We start from the raw sequence: 17363 nt of genomic DNA, 5'->3' as shown, positions 1-17363 counted from the left end.
TAACACGAGGAAATTTTTATAGGATTTAAATTTGTATACTATGTCAGTATTGATTATTTTTTTCACTAAAAATTGATTTTTTTTTTAAGTAAAAATTTAAAAATTTAATATATAAATAAAGTAAAATTTGCGACAGAAAGCTTACGCTTTATATTATTAAACTTACAGCGCTTATTGCTTTGTGATACTTTCTAACACTTTAATAGTTTATGTAAGAAGAATTCAATAGTAGTTGAAGTGGGTTTGGGAAGCTACTGCTATTGTATGAATATGGGTTTAACCTATTTCTCCACGGTAACTTTGTACCATACTAGAGGCCTATCATCCGGTTTTGGGGTTTGACGGAAGCGATAAAATTTAGTAAGGGGGGGTAGGGGGGGTTTAGCGGTAAAAAACTTTTATAAATTATTATAAGTTATTAAAAATTTATTATAAATATTATTAATAATTTATTCATACACACACACACACACACGTACGCATACACATACGCACACACGCATACACGCATACACACGCATACGCGTACACACGCACACACGTACGCATACACGCATACACGCATACACGTACGCATACACGCATACACGCATACACGTACGCATACACGCATACACGTACACACGCACACACGTACGCATACACGCATACACGTACACACGCACACACGTACGCATACACGCATACACGTACGCATACACGTACGCATACACACACGCATACACACACGCATACACACACGCATACACGTACGCATACACACACGCATACACACACGCATACACACACGCAGGTGTATGCACGTGTGTTCGTGCTCCTCGTGTCTGATTTGACTCGGGGGGGGGAAATATAAACACATGTCTATTGAGGTATGTAGTAATTAACATTTATGTCTATCGATCATTGATAATATGTTATTAGATCATTGATATTTAGTCGTTCATTCATATCTAAACAACTAACTGTACTTGACAGTGTTAAATTAATGTTATGTTTTATAATCATTCACTAATATTACCACATGGAAATAACCGCGAGTGCTGTAATCATTTCTCAGTTGATGTCGGGTTACAATTTCAGTCCCTCTTGTTATGTAAGTCTGCTCTGTTTATTGGCGTCCCCCAGGCTCCCGCCCTGCTGATAAACCTCCCCCAAATAAAAACCTACCTTATGCCGTTTAAGTCACTCGAGATGCCGCGATATGAGGCCAAACTGCATTGCTACCATCACATATGCCTCGACGAAAAGCATAGTTGAGCTGAAATAGGAACGAATGGGCCTGAAGTAGCAACCAGTAGCCAGTCAAAGCGATTTAGGTTCGTCCGCAGTTAATGGGCTTGCTCTGAAGGATGTTGTATCTTCCGATGGCGGGTTGCTGATCTCTCGTGAGTTGGGGATAAAGGAACCACTATAGGAGATGATCTGCTAGAGGAATTAGCTTAGTTGATCAACCTTCATGGATAATATGTCTATGTACGCCAACATATAATGTCTTATGTAATATATACATATTATGTATTATGTACTATATGAGATTTATTAGGTAATGATCTGCATGTCTTATATAATTATTAGTAATACTTATATTAATGTATTTAGTAATATATGATTATTATGTATATTATTATATGCTAGTGGTAAATAAATGTATGCTCTATATACATAAATATTTATTGTAACATGATATGTAATTTACATTGCTTATATGATAGGGGAATAGATAGGAATGTACTATATATAAGTATGTCTTGTATCATGGATATAATGTAATTACGATTTTCTTCTTTTTGAAAAAAAAATTTAATACTGGCATAGTATATAAATTGAAAATTATGACATTATTAAAAGGTTTTGCAGGAAGTAGTTTAAGTTGAATGTCAGCTTTGGGTGTTGATGGTGGGGCGTAATGCCTTCTTCTTGATGTGTCCTAGGAGGGGTTATACCTTCATTGCTGGCTTACAAGGCCAGTATTTTGGTTAAATTACTTGGACTCTTCATTTAGGTTTAAGTATATAGTTCTCGAAGGCGCCTGCTAGGGGCATTAGGATGAGAATAAGTATGAAGTAAAGGATAGATGCTAGTTGGCCAATAATGATAAATGGTTGTTCTACTGGCTGGCCTCCAATTCATGTGAGTGTTATAAGGTTGGCGGTGAGGATTCAGAAGAGTGTTTGAGAGATGGGGCGGAATATCATGCTTCGTTGGTTGGCCGTGTGAAGGAATGGAATAATCAGTAGGATTAGGATAGAGGCCAGAAGGGCCAGAACGCCCCCTAGTTTATTAGGGATTGAACGTAGGATGGCATATGCGAATAGGAAGTATCATTCTGGTTTGATATGTGGTGGAGTACTAAGTGGATTGGCGGGTGAAAAATTATCTGGGTCTCCTAATGAATCTGGGGAGAAAAGGGCTAGAGATAGTAGAACGAGAAGAAGGAGTATAACGCCTAGGGCGTCTTTGATAGTGAAATATGGGTGGAATGGGATTTTATCTGAGTCTGGGTTAATTCCTGATGGGTTATTTGAGCCTGTTTCATGTAGGAATAATAGGTGGACAATAACAAGGGCTGCAATGATGAAGGGTAAGATGAAATGGAATGCGAAGAATCGGGTTAGGGTTGCTTTATCTACCGAAAATCCACCTCAGATTCATTCTGCAAGTGTTGTTCCAATATAGGGGATAGCTGATAGAAGGTTGGTAATTACAGTTGCCCCTCAAAATGATATTTGGCCTCAGGGAAGGACATATCCTACAAACGCAGTGGCTATAACGGTGAGTAGAAGTACTACTCCAATGTTTCAGGTTTCTTTATAGAGGTAAGAGCCGTAGTAAATTCCTCGGCCTACGTGTAAAAATAGGCATATAAAGAATATGGAAGCCCCGTTGGCGTGAAGGTTTCGGATTAGCCAGCCGTAGTTAACATCGCGGCAGATGTGGGCTACTGAAGAGAAGGCAGTGAGAGTATCAGATGTATAGTGCATAGCTAGAAATAACCCTGTTAAGATTTGAATTATTAGGCAAACTCCCAACAAGGAGCCAAAGTTTCATCAGGCAGAGATGTTAGATGGTGCAGGAAGATCAATGAACGAGTGGTTAATAATTTTTATTAGTGGGTGAGTTTTACGTAGATTGGTCATTAGGTTTTTGTAGTTGAATTACAACAATGGTTTTTCATGCCATAGGTTATGGTTAAAGTCCATACTAAAATTATTATGGAAATGATAATTATTTTTTTATTATCTCTGCTGTTGATTTTTGGGTTTGTTGCTTTTGCTTCTAAACCATCTCCGGTTTTTGGAGGCTTGGGGTTAGTATTAAGTGGGGGTGTAGGGTGCGCTATTGTTGTAAGTTTGAACAGTACTTTTTTAGGTTTAATTGTTTTTTTAATCTATCTAGGTGGGATACTGGTAGTATTTGGTTATACTGCAGCTATGGCTACTGAGGAGTACCCAGAAAGTTGAGTGGGAAATACAGTAGCTTTTGGTATGTTATTGCTCACTTTGTTAATGGAAGTAGTATGATATCTAATGTCTGGGGATATTGAGGTTGTGATGACATTAGATTTGTTTGACTCATTAGGGAATTATTGTGTTGGTCAAGATTGAAGTGGGGTATCTTTATTATATGGTTGTGGTGGATGAGCCATAGTACTATTAGGGTGAATTTTATTTATTACCATTTTAGTAGTATTAGAAGTTGTTCGTGGTTTATAACTGTACAATTATTAAAGTAAGCACGATAGAAACAACGAAAGATAGGAAGTATGTTTTAATTATTCCTTTTTGAGTAGAAGTAGAAGAAGAAGATGCAGAGCTGTGAATATTAGCTTGACCCTTAGGTCCTGTTTTTTCATATCAGCTTAAGTCAATAAGTATGGTAGCGATGTGTTGGCCTAGATGTAAGTTTACTAGTGGGTTTACTCGATGGAAGATATGTGTGAAATATCCTAGTAAATTTGAGAAGTTGTGAGTATGGATTAAAGATTTGTTTGGTATTTTGTTTGTAAGTGAGTTTAGTTCTATGGCTATTAAGATGCCTAAGATTGTAACAATAAGGGCGGATAGTTTTGTAAAAGTGGGTATAGTTATAGGGATTATTGTGGTTGGAGGTAAATTATAAGTTAGTAAAAACCCTGCAAAAATGCTTCCTAAGGCGAGTCGCATGATTGGATTGATTAGGTGAGGATTATTTTCGTTTAAAGGGCTTATTGGGAGGAAACGAGGCTCTTTTAAAAGAGCAAAATGGATGACTCGTATGCTGTAGACTGCTGTTAAAGTAGTGGCAACTATAGTGATAAGTAAGGCTCAAGTATTAACGTGTGATGTATTTATGGCTTCAATGATAGAATCTTTGGAGTAAAATCCTGCTAAAAAAGGTGTGCCTATGAGGGCTAGGCTTCCTAGTATGATTGCTGCAGAGGTAATGGGCAGAAGTGTTAGTAGCCCTCCTATTTTTCGGATATCTTGCTCATCATTAAGGCTGTGAATAATAGACCCAGAGCAGAGGAAAAGCATTGCTTTGAAAAAGGCATGGGTGCAGATGTGGAGAAATGCTAGGTGTGGTTGATTAAGGCCTAAGGTTACTATTATTAGACCTAGTTGGCTGGATGTGGAAAAGGCTACAATTTTTTTGATATCGTTTTGTGTGATAGCGCAGATGGCCGTAAATAAGGTGGTAATTCCTCCTAAGCAGAGTATGATGGTTAGGGCCATTTGGTTGGATGCTATTGCTGGACTAAAGCGGATTAATAGGAAGATACCAGCTACAACCATTGTGCTTGAGTGGAGTAGGGCGGATACAGGAGTTGGGCCTTCTATAGCTGAGGGGAGTCATGGGTGTAGGCCAAATTGTGCGGACTTGCCAGTTGCTGCGATGATTAAACCTAGTAGTGCTAGTGTTCCAGTATTTGTTATGAGGATTTGTTGAATATCTCAAGAATTACTATTAATCATTAATCATGCTATGGTTAGGATAAAGCCAATATCCCCGATTCGGTTGTAAAGAACAGCCTGCAGAGCGGCAGTGTTTGCATCGGTTCGTCCGAACCACCATCCGATAAGTATAAAAGATATAATCCCTACCCCCTCCCATCCAATGAAGAGTTGGAAGAGGTTATTTGCAGTTACAAGGATGATTATGGTAAATAAGAATGTGATTAGGTATTTGAAGAATCGGTGGATATTGGGGTCTGAGTGTATATATCATATTGAGAACTCTAGGATAGATCATGTGACATATAGTGCAATTGGAATAAATGTAATGGAAAAGTAGTCTAATTTGAAGCTTATTGTAAGGTTAAATGAGTTTATTGAGAGTCATTGTCAGTTAGTAATTGTGGCTTCTTGTCCTGAATAGATAAACAGGGCGAATGGGATGGTACTAATAAAGAAAGCTAGTTTGACTGTGTTTTTACATAAGGCTGGAAAGTTGCTTGATTTATGGGGAAGAAGAATATTATAGATCAGGGGAAAGGTTAGTATGGAGATGGAAAGAAGAAGAGAAGAATTTAATAGATAGTTAATTACTTTTATTTGGAATTGCACCAAAATTTTTGGTTCCTAAGACCAATGGATGACTATTATCCTTTAAAAGTAAGAAAGCCATGGGTTTAAACATGGGTTCAAGAGTTAGCAGTTCTTGTAACTTTCTCGGGCATATAAGGGGGTTTGAACCTCTAATTTTAGATTCACAATCTAATGTTTTTATTAAACTATATTTGCAATATGTGGGCCCTAAAATAAGTTTAGGTGAGATAGAGATGATTAGTAGAGGTAGCAGGTGAAGTGCTATTAATACATGCTCTCGGGTAAATGTGGGTTTAATAGGGTTTATGTGGTGGGTAAATTTACCTCGTTGGGAGGTAATTAATATGTGGAGGGAATATAGGGCTGTAATAACTGTGTTTACCCCTAGGAGAATTAATGAGAAATTAGATCAGGAAAATGTTGTTATAATTACTATGAGTTCACCTAGCAAATTAATAGAGGGGGGTTGGGCTAGGTTTGCTAAGCTGGCAAGAAGTCATCAGGCACATATTAGAGGTAGAATTATTTGAAGCCCTCGGGTTAGGATTAAAGTTCGGCTATGAATGCGTTCGTAATTAGTATTAGCAAGGCAAAATAGTATTGAGGAAGTTAACCCGTGGGCAATCATTAATACGGAGGCTCCCATGAAGCTGAGTGGTGATTGTATTAGGGCTGCAACAATAACTAATCCCATGTGACTTACGGATGAATAGGCGATAAGAGATTTTAGATCTGTTTGGCGTAGGCAAACAGAGCTAGTCATTACTATACCCCATAAGGATAGAATTATAAAGGGGTAGCACAAGTTGGTTGTTGCGGGTTCGGTAAGGGTTGTGATTCGTATAATCCCATAACCCCCTAGTTTAAGTAGGATAGCAGCTAGGACTATGGATCCCGCAATGGGGGCCTCCACATGTGCTTTTGGAAGTCACAGGTGAAGGCCGTATAGTGGTATTTTTACTATAAATGCTGTTATACATGCAAATCATAGTATTGTGGTTGATATAGAGGGGTCCATGGTTGGAGTTATGAGTGATATAGTTAGGATATGTAGTGAGCCTAAATTTGTGTGAAGGTAAAGTAGGGCGACTAAGAGGGGTAGTGAGCCTACGAGAGTATAGAAGAGGAAATATAGGCCTGCGTTAAGTCGTTCATTTTGGCTTCCTCAGCGTGTAATGATAATAAGGGTGGGGATTAGGGTTGTTTCAAATAGGATATAGAATATAATTAATTCTGATGAGGCAAATGCTATGATCAGTGATAGTTGGAGAACAATTAATATGGTAAGGTAGATTTTTTTTCGGGTTAAAGGTTCATGGGCTAAATGGTTTTGGCTTGCAATTATTATTAGTGGTAGAAGTCAGCACGAAAGAACCAGAAGAGGCCCAGATAGAGAATCTAATGAAAAGGATGGGTTGTAGTTATAACCCAGGTCTGAGTTGTGATATAGGAGGGTTAAGCTTCAGATGCTAATTAAAAAGCTATGAGTGGTCGTGTTAATTCAGATTCAAGGCTTTTTTGAGCATCAGGTTAGAGGAATAAGTATGAAAGTTGCTGTAAGGACTTTTAGCATTGTAGGAGGTTAAGATTTTGAATATGATCAGAGCCATGGGTGGCTGAGATTTTAACTAGTAGTGCTAAGCCGATAGCTGCTTCACAGGCTGAGAAAACTAAGAGAATTAAAGGGGTTATAGACATTGAGAACATGTGGAAGTGTGTAATTAAGAGGGTTATAAGGATAAAGAGGGATAATATCATACCTTCCAGGCATAAGAGGGTTGATATTAGATGTGATCGATAAATTAGGACTCCTATTAAGGCCAATAGGAAGGCCACGATTAGGTTTAGGTTGATTGAAAGCATAAGGTATTCATGGGGTAAAACCATGATTTATTGAGTCGAAATCAATTATCTTACTTAGATTAAAAACCTACTCAGTTCATTCAAGGCCTTTTTGGTACCATTCATATGCTAATCCGCCTGTAAGTAGGATGATTAGGGAAAAGGATAGGATAAGTATAGTCTTTGTTGTTGGGAGTTGAATGGCCCATGGGAGTGGTAAAAGAAGAGCAATTTCTAGGTCAAACAGAAGAAATGTGATTGCAACTAGAAAGAATTTTATTGAAAAAGGCAGTCGAGCGGAGCCTAAGGGGTCAAAACCACACTCGTAAGGGCTAGACTTTTCTAAGTACAAGTAAAGTTGGGGCAGTCAGAAGGCAATAAGAACAATGATTGTGGCGAGGGCAGAGTTAATCATTAGGGTTAAGATTATATTAATTATTTTTCTCTGGTTTTACCCAGAACTTAATGATTGGAAATCAGTAGTACTAATTATACTAGAAAAATATGAGCCTCATCAATAGATGGATACGTATAGGAATAGTCAAACTACGTCTACGAAGTGTCAATATCAGGCGGCCGCTTCAAAGCCAAAGTGGTGGGTGGATGTAAAGTGGTAAAATAATTGTCGAAGGAGGCATACTGTGAGGAATAGGGATCCAATGATCACGTGAAGTCCATGGAATCCTGTTGCTACAAAGAATGTGGAGCCATAGATGCCGTCTGAAATAGTGAAGGGCGCTTCATAGTATTCTATTGCCTGAAGAATGGTAAAGTACAAACCTAGGGCAATAGTAATTGATAGGGCTTGAATTATTTGTTTTCGGCTTCCTTCTATTAGGCTGTGGTGGGCTCATGTGATAGAAACCCCAGAAGCCAGGAGAATAGCTGTATTAAGTAGAGGAACTTCTAGGGGATTTAGTGGGCTAATTCCTACTGGGGGCCAGCAGCCTCCTAATTCTAAGGCTGGAGATAGGCTGGAGTGGTAAAAGGCTCAGAAGAAGCCAACAAAGAAGAATACTTCTGACATAATGAAGAGGATTATGCCATATCGTAAACCTTTTTGGACAACAGGGGTGTGATGGCCTTGAAAGGTTCCTTCTCGTACGATGTCTCGTCATCATTGAAATATAGTTAGAAGCATTGATGTAATTCCAATCAGGAGAAGAAGGATTGAGTGAAAATGAAATCATATAGTTAGTCCAGATGTTAGAAGGAGGGCTGAGAGGGCTCCTGTGAGTGGTCATGGGCTTGGGTTTACTATGTGGTAAGCATGAGTTTGGTGGGTCATTAAGAAGCATCTTGGTGGTCGATACCAGATTAAGACAACTAAGTGTTGTCGTGTAGATATAGGCTTACTAAAAGGGTAAAGACGTAGGCTTGAATTAAAGCTACGGCGAACTCTAGGATTGTTAGGAGGAATAGGATGATGAATGTAATAGATGATAGTGCTAGGCTGATAGACATAAGGGCTAGTGCAGCTGAGCCAATTAAGTGAATTAGGAGGTGACCGGCCGTAATATTAGCTGTTAGCCGGACGGCTAAAGCTAAAGGTTGAATAAGAAGGCTAATAGTTTCAATGATGATAAGCATGGGGATTAGAGGGGTCGGTGTTCCTTGTGGTAGGAAGTGAGCTAAAGAAGCTTTAGGTTTATTACGAAAGCCTATTACTACTGTTCCCATTCAAAGAGGAATAGCCATTCCTAGATTTATTGAAAGTTGGGTCGTCGGGGTAAATGAGTATGGGAGAAGGCCTAGGAGGTTAGTTGTTGCAATAAAGAGAATTAAGGATATGAGCATTAAGGTCCATGATCGGCCAAGTTTGTTGTGTATAAGTATTATTTGTTTAGTAATTAACCGAATAAGTCAGATTTGAAGAATCTGTATACGGTTGGGGAGTCAGCGCTTAGGTGCTGAGAAGATTAAGCAAGGGAATAAAATAATAATGGGTAAGGTAGAAACACCTATGATACTAGGACAGATGAAAGGGGTAAATAGATTTTCGTTCATTTTTTTTCTCAAGGGAATGGAATGTCTGGGAGCTTAATTATGTCCTCTGGGGGGTAAATATAAATTATTTCGATACCAATGAGTTGAAGTTGGAACGCGCAGAAGATTCCAAATAGAGTGAAGGCAATTACGTACAGTCAAGTGGAGGTGTTGAGTTGCGGCATAGGCTTTGAGGAGGTGTTATACTCTAATAATACTGAAGCATTATAATAGTTTCTCAAAGAAGATTGCATTATGTGCGATCAGTTTTCAAAATATTTAAGGGTGGATATTTCTAATACGATGGGTATAAAACTATGGTTTGAGCCACAGATTTCTGAGCATTGGCCGTAATAAATTCCAGGTCGGGTAGAGGTTAGGGTGGCTTGGTTTAATCGACCTGGAATGGCATCTGCTTTTAACCCTAAAGATGGGACAGCCCATGCGTGGAGAACATCTTCTGATGAGATAAGTATTCGAATTGGAAGTTCCATGGGTAGAACTACTCGATTATCTACTTCTAATAGACGAAGTTGGCCGGGGGCTAGGTCTTGGGTTGGAATTATATATGAATCAAATGCTAATTCTTCGTAGTCAGTGTATTCGTAGCTTCAGTATCATTGGTGGCCTATAGCTTTAACTGTAAGATAGGGGTTATAGATCTCATCCATTATGTATAAAATGCGTAGTGATGGGAGGGCAATTAGAACTAGGATTACTGCTGGTATGATCGTTCAGATAGTTTCAACTTCTTGAGCGTCTATAGTGCTGGTGTGAGTTAATTTTGTAGTTAGTATTAGGATGAGGACATATAGGACTAATGAACTAATTAGAAAGACAATTATTAATGTATGATCATGAAAATATATTAGTTCTTCTATAATTGGAGAAGTAGCATCTTGAAAGCCGAGTTGCATAGGGTAAGGCATTATAAGATATATAGGATTTAAACCTATAATTTAACTATGGCAAAGTTATGTAATAATTATTACTAATATCTTTTGAGAAAGTCATAAAGGTTATGGGGTTGACTTGAAATCAATTTTTGGGGGTTCGATTCCTTCCTTTCTCGTTTAGGATTTAATGAATACAGGTTGTTCAAATGTATGATAAGGGGGAGGGCAGCCGTATAGTCATTCAATGTTAGTAGTAGTTAGTTCTACAGAAGAAACTTCTCGTTTTGATGCAAAGGCTTCTCAGATGATGAAGATTATTAAAATGACGGCAGTAAGGGAGATAAAAGACCCGATAGAAGATAGAACATTTCATGCTGTGTAAGCATCTGGGTAATCTGAATATCGACGAGGTATTCCAGAGAGGCCTAGGAAGTGTTGAGGGAAGAAGGTTATATTTACTCCTACAAATATGATAGAGAAATGAATTTTTGCTCACATGTCATTAAGCATATATCCTGTGAATAATGGGAACCAGTGAACAAAGCCTCCCATAATTGCAAATACGGCTCCTATTGATAAAACATAGTGGAAGTGTGCTACTACATAGTAGGTGTCATGGAGAACAATGTCTAAAGATGAGTTAGCAAGAACAATTCCTGTGAGACCTCCAATTGTGAATAAGAAAATAAAGCCCAATGCTCATAATATAGCAGGGGATCATTTAATATTCCCTCCATGAAGGGTGGCCAATCAGCTAAATACTTTAACACCGGTAGGAATTGCGATAATTATTGTGGCGGATGTAAAATATGCTCGGGTGTCTACATCCAGGCCAACAGTAAACATATGGTGAGCTCATACAATAAAACCAAGGAAGCCGATAGATATTATTGCTCACACCATCCCTATATAACCAAAAGGTTCTTTTTTACCTGCATAATATGTTACGATATGTGAAATAATACCAAATCCTGGTAGAATAAGAATATATACTTCTGGGTGTCCAAAGAATCAGAATAGATGTTGGTAAAGGATTGGGTCTCCTCCTCCTGCTGGGTCAAAGAATGTTGTATTCAAGTTACGATCTGTAAGAAGTATTGTAATTCCAGCAGCTAAAACGGGAAGGGATAAGAGAAGAAGAACTGCTGTAATTATTACTGATCAGACGAAAAGTGGTGTTTGGTACTGGGACATAGCAGGGGGTTTTATATTAATAATAGTTGTAATGAAATTAATTGCCCCTAGAATGGAAGACACCCCTGCCAGATGAAGTGAAAAAATAGCAAGATCCACTGACGCTCCAGCATGGGCTAGATTTCCTGCCAATGGTGGGTAAACGGTCCACCCTGTGCCGGCCCCTGCTTCAACTGTTGAAGATGCAAGCAGTAGTAGGAAAGATGGTGGTAATAGTCAAAAGCTCATATTATTTATTCGAGGGAACGCTATGTCTGGGGCTCCAATTATTAGAGGCACAAGTCAGTTACCAAAGCCCCCGATCATAATAGGTATAACTATAAAGAAAATTATAACAAAGGCGTGAGCTGTTACAATTACGTTGTAGATTTGATCATCGCCGATTAAGGTGCCCGGTTGACCAAGTTCTGCTCGGATAAGGAGGCTTAAGGCTGTTCCAATTATGCCTGCTCAAGCACCAAACAGAAGATAGAGAGTTCCAATATCTTTATGATTAGTAGAAAATAGTCATCGAGTAATGAACATAGGTAAAATGGCTGAGTATAAGCATTGGACTGTAAATCCAAAGACAGGGACTAACATCTCTTTTTACCATTAAACTGAAGCCAAATGTCAGGTGCTTAGCTGTTAACTAAGAGTTAGTGGGATAAATACCCTCCAGTTTAGAGGCAAAAAATTTTCTATTGAGACTCCCCCCGGGGACTCCCCGCCTTTCTTTTCCTTACAAGGCGGGGAGTCTCTGGTAGTACTCAAAGGCTAGGTGATTTAACACCTGCTTAAGGCTTTGAAGGCCTTTGGTCTAGTTTGAACCTAAGCCTTTAGGCTGGTTTTGAAGTATATATTACGTTGAATTGCAAATTCAAAAAAGTAGCTTAAGTGCTGCCAAGGCCTGGGTGAGAACTTAGCTTAATTAAAGTGCTCGATTTGCGTTTGAGTGATGCAAGATAAAGTCTTGTAGTTCTTAGTTATGTGAGTATAATAAATATAGGGGTGAGGGGAAGTAATAATGAGGAGATGATGGCGGCTGTAGGAATAATGGTGGTGGGTTTTATTGAGTGGTGAAATCATTGTATTTTTGAGTTATTAGTGGATGGGAATATGGTGAGGCTTGATGCATAGATAATTCGTATGTAAAAGAATAGATTAAGTAGGGCGGAAAGGGCTATAATAGTGGCGGTAGCAATGTTTCCGTTGTAGATTAGTTCTTGGAGAATAAGTCATTTAGGCATAAATCCGGTAAGGGGTGGGAGACCTCCTAAGGATAAGAGTGTCAGTATAATAATGATAGTTGTTGGTGTGGATTTGTTTCATAGGCTTCCAAGTGATTTAACTTTAGTAGTATTTGTGATATTTAGGGTTAAAAATGTGGTTAGTGTAGCGATAATGTAGATAGTCAGGTTGAGAATAGTCATTGTAGGGTTGATGTGAACAATTACTACTATTCAGCCCATATGAGCAATAGAGGAGTAAGCTAAGATTTTTCGCATGTGTGTTTGGTTAAGCCCTCCTCATCCTCCTAAAATAGTTGATAGAAGTGCGAAGGTGATAAGAATATTTATGTCTAGGCATGGGGCAATTTGGTAAATAATGGCTGTGGGGGCAATTTTTTGTCATGTTAGAAGGATTATTCCGGATAGGAGTGAAATTCCTTGTGTAACTTCTGGCACTCAGAAGTGGAAAGGAGCTAGTCCTAGTTTTATAGCTAATGCTAGGGTTATAGAGGTACTGGCTCATTGGTCGGAGAGTTGGAATAATGTTCATTGGTTTGTTATTCATGCGTTGTATACGATGGCAAATATTATTACTATTGAGGCAGTGGCTTGTGTGAGGAAATATTTTGTTGCAGCTTCTATGGTACGAGGGTTATTAGGAAAGGTTATGAGAGGGATGATTGCTAGAGTATTAATTTCTAAGCCTATTCAAGCTGTGAACCAATGGTTGCTAAACAAGGTAAGACATGTGCCTATTAGAAGACTTAGGGATAAGATGATCAATACATATGGGGACATTAGTATGGGAAGGGTGTGAACCAACATTTTCGGGGTATGGGCCTGATAGCTTATTTAGCTGACCTTACTAGGATGTGGTGTAATGGGAGCACAAAGGGTTTTGAGTTCTTTAATATAGGTTCGATTCCTATCATTCTAGAAATAAGAGGGCTTACACCTCTATTTTTTATCCTATCAAGATAATTCTTTTATCAGACATATTTCTGTTTATAGTTGTGGTGGGATGCATGATAAGGCAATGGGAAGAGAGATATACCATAGGCAGAGTGCTAGAGTAAGTGGAAGAAAGTTTTTTCATAGAAGGTGCATTAGCTGGTCGTAGCGAAACCGTGGGTACGAGGCTCGTACTCACAGAAAAGCTATTGTAAGGAGTAATGTTTTTATTATGAAGGTGATTGAGTCAATGTGAGTTAGATTAAGGGTAAGGGAAGACCCTATAAATAGGATTGTTGTAATAGCGTTTATAGCAATAATGTTTGCATATTCAGCTAGGAAAAACATGGCAAAGGGGCCAGCTGCGTATTCTACGTTGAAGCCTGATACTAGTTCGGATTCTCCTTCAGTTAAGTCAAAAGGTGCTCGGTTAGTTTCTGCTAGTGTAGAAATATATCATATTATGGCTAAAGGTCATGTTGTAATAATTAGCCATCAGTTCTCTTGGGTGGTTGATAGGGTTTTTAGGGTAAATGATCCATTAATTAGTATTACGGATAAGAGAATAATGGCAAGAGATACTTCATATGAGATAGTTTGTGCAACTGCCCGTAGAGCCCCAATAAGGGCGTACTTTGAATTTGATGCTCACCCAGATCATAGGATAGAGTAAACAGAAAGGCCTGAAAGTGATAGAATAAATAGAAGTCCTAGGTTTAGGTCCAGTAGTGAGTTGGGCATAGGTAGTGGAGTTCAGATCGTTAGGGCGATTGAAAGGGCTAGGATGGGGGCAAGAATAAATATTAAAATGGAGGAGGTTAGGGGGCGTAAAGGTTCTTTGGTAAATAGTTTTACGGCGTCTGCAAATGGTTGTAGGAGGCCATAAGGTCCTACAATGTTTGGTCCTTTTCGAAATTGTATGTAGCCTAACACTTTGCGTTCAATTAGAGTGAGAAAGGCAACTGCTAAAAGAATTGGGATAATATATAATAGTAAGTTTAAAATAAACATTTATTAAGAAGAGGGTTTGAACCTCTGGGAATAAAGGCTTAAGCTTTATGCAATTACCAACTCTGCCATCTTAATTGCCCTGTTCTTGGGAAAAAGAGTAAGTTGAATTAAAATATTGAGATGAATTCATATGTTAGTTCTAGGGCTCATTAGGGACGTTGGCCCCATTTCTCTTGTCCTTTCGTACTGGGAGAAATTACTTACAGATAGAAACCGACCTGGATTTCTCCGGTCTGAACTCAGATCACGTAGGACTTTAATCGTTGAACAAACGAACCATTAATAGCGGCTGCACCATTTGGATGTCCTGATCCAACATCGAGGTCGTAAACCCTAATTTTCGATATGGGCTCTCAAATAGGATTGCGCTGTTATCCCTGGGGTAACTTGTTCCGTTGATCAAAATATGGGTCAATTACTGGTATTAATACACTTAGATGGGTTAATCTAGGTTATTTCATTCGGAGGTTGTTTTATGCTCCGAGGTCACCCCAACCAAAGACAACAACTCAGGGCATTATACAGTTTTGTTCCAGTAGGTTAGTAGGGAGTATGCGTTAAGTTGTGTGTCTTAAGCTCCACAGGGTCTTCTCGTCTTGTATTATCATTCCCGCCTCTGCACGGGAAGGTCAATTTCACTGATTGGGAATAAGAGACAGTTAAACCCTCGTGATGCCATTCATACTAGTCCCTATTTAAAAGACAAGTGATTATGCTACCTTTGCACGGTCAGGATACCGCGGCCGTTAAAGTTTAAACTCACCGGGCAGGCAGTGCCTCTAATACTAGTTAATGCTAGAGGTGATGTTTTTGGTAAACAGGCGGGGTTTGTGTTTGCCGAGTTCCTTTTATTCCTTTTAATCTTTCCTTAGATGCATGCCTGAGTTGGGTTAACAGTGGTCGTAATAGATTGCTAGTGTGTGAATGTGGCTATTTATTTGGGTAAGGAGTAGTGGTTGTTCCAGGCTAGAGTAAGCTTATGCAAGGAGAATTTGTTCATGTTACTGATATTAGCATTATATCTTCTATATAATTATAGAATTGTCCAATATTAACTTTAGGGGTTTTGATAAATTTTTGGGATTAAGTGGAATGTTAGTTTGAGCTTTAACGCTTTCTTAATTGGTGGCTGCTTTTAGGCCTACAATGTTTCTGTGAAGTTTACATTACCCTCTAAGTAAGTTTGTTTACGTGTCAAAAGAGATGTCCCCCTTTTGATTATCATTTAAATTTAAGTTAGGTTTGTAGGTACTTTAATTAAATTTAAAGTTGAACTTAAATTCTTTTTTTGGACAACCAGCTATCATTAAGTTCGATTAGGCTTTTCACCTCTATTGTAAAATCATCTCACTATTTTGCCACATAGACGAGTTCGTTCTGTCAACTGTTCTACAATAGCTCACTTAATTTCGGGAAGTCGGGCTTAAATTCTTTTTGTCCGATTTGACTAGCTAAATCATTATGCAAAAGGTACAAGGTGAAATCTTTGCTTTTTCTTGCTTGCAGGAAATTTAAAGGATCTTTCAGGGTTCCCTCACGGTACTTTCGTTATTGTGCCTATAAGTATCTGTTCTATCACCTATACTAGGATAAAGGTTAATGTTTTGAAGATTAGGTAAAATAGTTAAATAGTTGTGTGCTAGGACTAAGTCTCGCTCAAAATGGTCAGGGTTAGCTGAAATCTTTTAGGTGTAGGCTAAATGCTTTAGTTAAGCTACATTTTGATATTCCAAGTGCACTTTCCAGTACACTTACCATGTTACGACTTATCTCCTCTTTTTTACGTAATCTTATTAGGTATAAGTGGGCTACTTTGTTGAGGAGGGTGACGGGCGGTGTGTGCGCACCCTATTGCCATTTTCAATTAAGCTCTCTATTCTTAATTTACTGCTAAATCCTCCTTCATATCTTTATTTCAATAGACATTTCGTTGTGTTCTAAAGTAGAAAATGTAGCCCATTGCTTCCCCCTCCATATGCTACACCTTGACCTAACGTTTTTATGGTTTCATGATTTTGCTCACTTTTGAACCCTGTTGGGGTGAGCTGACGATGGCGGTATATAGACTGTTGGGCAAGAAGGGGTGAGGTGTATCGGGGTTTATCGATTATAGAACAGGCTCCTCTAGGAGGGTCTAGGGCACCGCCAAGTCCTTTGAGTTTTAAGCAGTGGCTCGTAGTTCTCTGGCGAGTAATTTCGTTATTAAATTACCTTAGTTTATGGCTAAGCATAGTGGGGTCTCTAATCCCAGTTTGGACCTTAGCTTTAGTGTCTTCAGCAGATAGTAAAGTCACGTTAGTTGTGTATTTTAATTACAACTAGGGCGTATTACAGCACAGTTGATTTTTAACCTTATTAACTGGTTATTTAGCTTAAACACACTTTACGCCGTTTTTCTGTTAATTTGGGTTAATCGTATGACCGCGGTGGCTGGCACGAGATTTACCAACCCTTTTTACTATAATTTAGTCAAACTTGCGTTTATTGCTCAATGTTAGTCACTGCTGTATCCCTTGGGGGTGTGGTTAAACAAGGTGTCATGGGCTACTTTTAATAGTGTGCCTGATACCTGCTCCCTAAAGCTCTGGACAGAGTTTTAAGGGCATACTCACCGGACTGCGGAGACTTGCATGTGTAGGTCTAATAAAAATTAACAGTAAGGCCAGGACCAAACCTTTGTGCTTGTGGAATTAATTAAAATTCATCTGAGCATTTTCAGTGCTATGCTTTGGTTAAGCTACACAAAC

At 38.7% G+C, this 17363-nt stretch overlaps 13 protein-coding genes across 13 annotated transcripts, besides 25 other annotated features; 1 reads left to right on the top strand and 12 right to left on the bottom strand. All coding sequences in view use genetic code 2, as the record gives it.

Annotated features, from left to right (window-relative positions):
* Positions 1-1854: a sequence feature (control region).
* Positions 1855-1921, top strand: a tRNA (tRNA-Pro).
* Positions 1922-1923: 2 nt separating this feature from the next.
* Positions 1924-1991, bottom strand: a tRNA (tRNA-Thr).
* Positions 1992-3137, bottom strand: CYTB (cytochrome b). Its single transcript has one exon. It carries the CDS (start codon positions 3135-3137, stop codon positions 1992-1994), a length of 1146 nt encoding a protein of 381 aa, YP_423987.1.
* A 3-nt stretch (positions 3138-3140) lies between these two features.
* Positions 3141-3209, top strand: a tRNA (tRNA-Glu).
* A 3-nt stretch (positions 3210-3212) lies between these two features.
* ND6 (NADH dehydrogenase subunit 6) lies at positions 3213-3713 on the top strand. The gene has a single exon. It carries the CDS (start codon positions 3213-3215, stop codon positions 3711-3713), a length of 501 nt encoding a protein of 166 aa, YP_423986.1.
* On the bottom strand, positions 3708-5522 carry ND5 (NADH dehydrogenase subunit 5). The gene has a single exon. It carries the CDS (start codon positions 5520-5522, stop codon positions 3708-3710), a length of 1815 nt encoding a protein of 604 aa, YP_423985.1.
* Positions 5523-5593, bottom strand: a tRNA (tRNA-Leu).
* Positions 5593-5650, bottom strand: a tRNA (tRNA-Ser).
* Position 5651: 1 nt separating this feature from the next.
* Positions 5652-5721, bottom strand: a tRNA (tRNA-His).
* Position 5722: 1 nt separating this feature from the next.
* On the bottom strand, positions 5723-7098 carry ND4 (NADH dehydrogenase subunit 4). Its single transcript has one exon. A coding segment is annotated over exon 1 (1376 nt).
* ND4L (NADH dehydrogenase subunit 4L) lies at positions 7092-7388 on the bottom strand. Its single transcript has one exon. It carries the CDS (start codon positions 7386-7388, stop codon positions 7092-7094), a length of 297 nt encoding a protein of 98 aa, YP_423983.1.
* Positions 7389-7457, bottom strand: a tRNA (tRNA-Arg).
* ND3 (NADH dehydrogenase subunit 3) lies at positions 7456-7803 on the bottom strand. The gene has a single exon. The coding sequence runs from the start codon at positions 7801-7803 to the stop codon at positions 7456-7458; it is 348 nt and encodes a 115-aa protein (YP_423982.1).
* Positions 7804-7871, bottom strand: a tRNA (tRNA-Gly).
* On the bottom strand, positions 7872-8655 carry COX3 (cytochrome c oxidase subunit III). Its single transcript has one exon. A coding segment is annotated over exon 1 (784 nt).
* A 38-nt stretch (positions 8656-8693) lies between these two features.
* ATP6 (ATP synthase F0 subunit 6) lies at positions 8694-9374 on the bottom strand. The gene has a single exon. It carries the CDS (start codon positions 9372-9374, stop codon positions 8694-8696), a length of 681 nt encoding a protein of 226 aa, YP_423980.1.
* On the bottom strand, positions 9329-9538 carry ATP8 (ATP synthase F0 subunit 8). The gene has a single exon. It carries the CDS (start codon positions 9536-9538, stop codon positions 9329-9331), a length of 210 nt encoding a protein of 69 aa, YP_423979.1.
* Positions 9539-9600, bottom strand: a tRNA (tRNA-Lys).
* Positions 9601-10282, bottom strand: COX2 (cytochrome c oxidase subunit II). Its single transcript has one exon. A coding segment is annotated over exon 1 (682 nt).
* Positions 10283-10284: 2 nt separating this feature from the next.
* Positions 10285-10354, bottom strand: a tRNA (tRNA-Asp).
* A 2-nt stretch (positions 10355-10356) lies between these two features.
* Positions 10357-10425, top strand: a tRNA (tRNA-Ser).
* Position 10426: 1 nt separating this feature from the next.
* COX1 (cytochrome c oxidase subunit I) lies at positions 10427-11968 on the bottom strand. The gene has a single exon. It carries the CDS (start codon positions 11966-11968, stop codon positions 10427-10429), a length of 1542 nt encoding a protein of 513 aa, YP_423977.1.
* A 1-nt stretch (position 11969) lies between these two features.
* Positions 11970-12037, top strand: a tRNA (tRNA-Tyr).
* A 1-nt stretch (position 12038) lies between these two features.
* Positions 12039-12109, top strand: a tRNA (tRNA-Asn).
* Positions 12110-12193: 84 nt separating this feature from the next.
* Positions 12194-12263, bottom strand: a tRNA (tRNA-Trp).
* Positions 12264-12268: 5 nt separating this feature from the next.
* Positions 12269-12334, top strand: a tRNA (tRNA-Cys).
* A 4-nt stretch (positions 12335-12338) lies between these two features.
* Positions 12339-12407, top strand: a tRNA (tRNA-Ala).
* Position 12408: 1 nt separating this feature from the next.
* ND2 (NADH dehydrogenase subunit 2) lies at positions 12409-13452 on the bottom strand. Its single transcript has one exon. The coding sequence runs from the start codon at positions 13450-13452 to the stop codon at positions 12409-12411; it is 1044 nt and encodes a 347-aa protein (YP_423976.1).
* Positions 13453-13521, bottom strand: a tRNA (tRNA-Met).
* Positions 13521-13591, bottom strand: a tRNA (tRNA-Gln).
* Positions 13589-13661, top strand: a tRNA (tRNA-Ile).
* On the bottom strand, positions 13660-14616 carry ND1 (NADH dehydrogenase subunit 1). Its single transcript has one exon. The coding sequence runs from the start codon at positions 14614-14616 to the stop codon at positions 13660-13662; it is 957 nt and encodes a 318-aa protein (YP_423975.1).
* Position 14617: 1 nt separating this feature from the next.
* Positions 14618-14691, bottom strand: a tRNA (tRNA-Leu).
* Positions 14692-16272, bottom strand: an rRNA (l-rRNA).
* Positions 16273-16340, bottom strand: a tRNA (tRNA-Val).
* Positions 16341-17295, bottom strand: an rRNA (s-rRNA).
* Positions 17296-17363, bottom strand: a tRNA (tRNA-Phe).

Source organism: Sminthopsis crassicaudata, mitochondrion (assembly GCF_048593235.1).
Source record: "Sminthopsis crassicaudata mitochondrion, complete genome".
Lineage (NCBI taxonomy): Eukaryota > Metazoa > Chordata > Mammalia > Dasyuromorphia > Dasyuridae > Sminthopsis > Sminthopsis crassicaudata.
The sequence above is the reverse complement of the archived record's forward strand: the minus strand, read 5'-3'. Positions and strand labels throughout refer to the sequence as shown.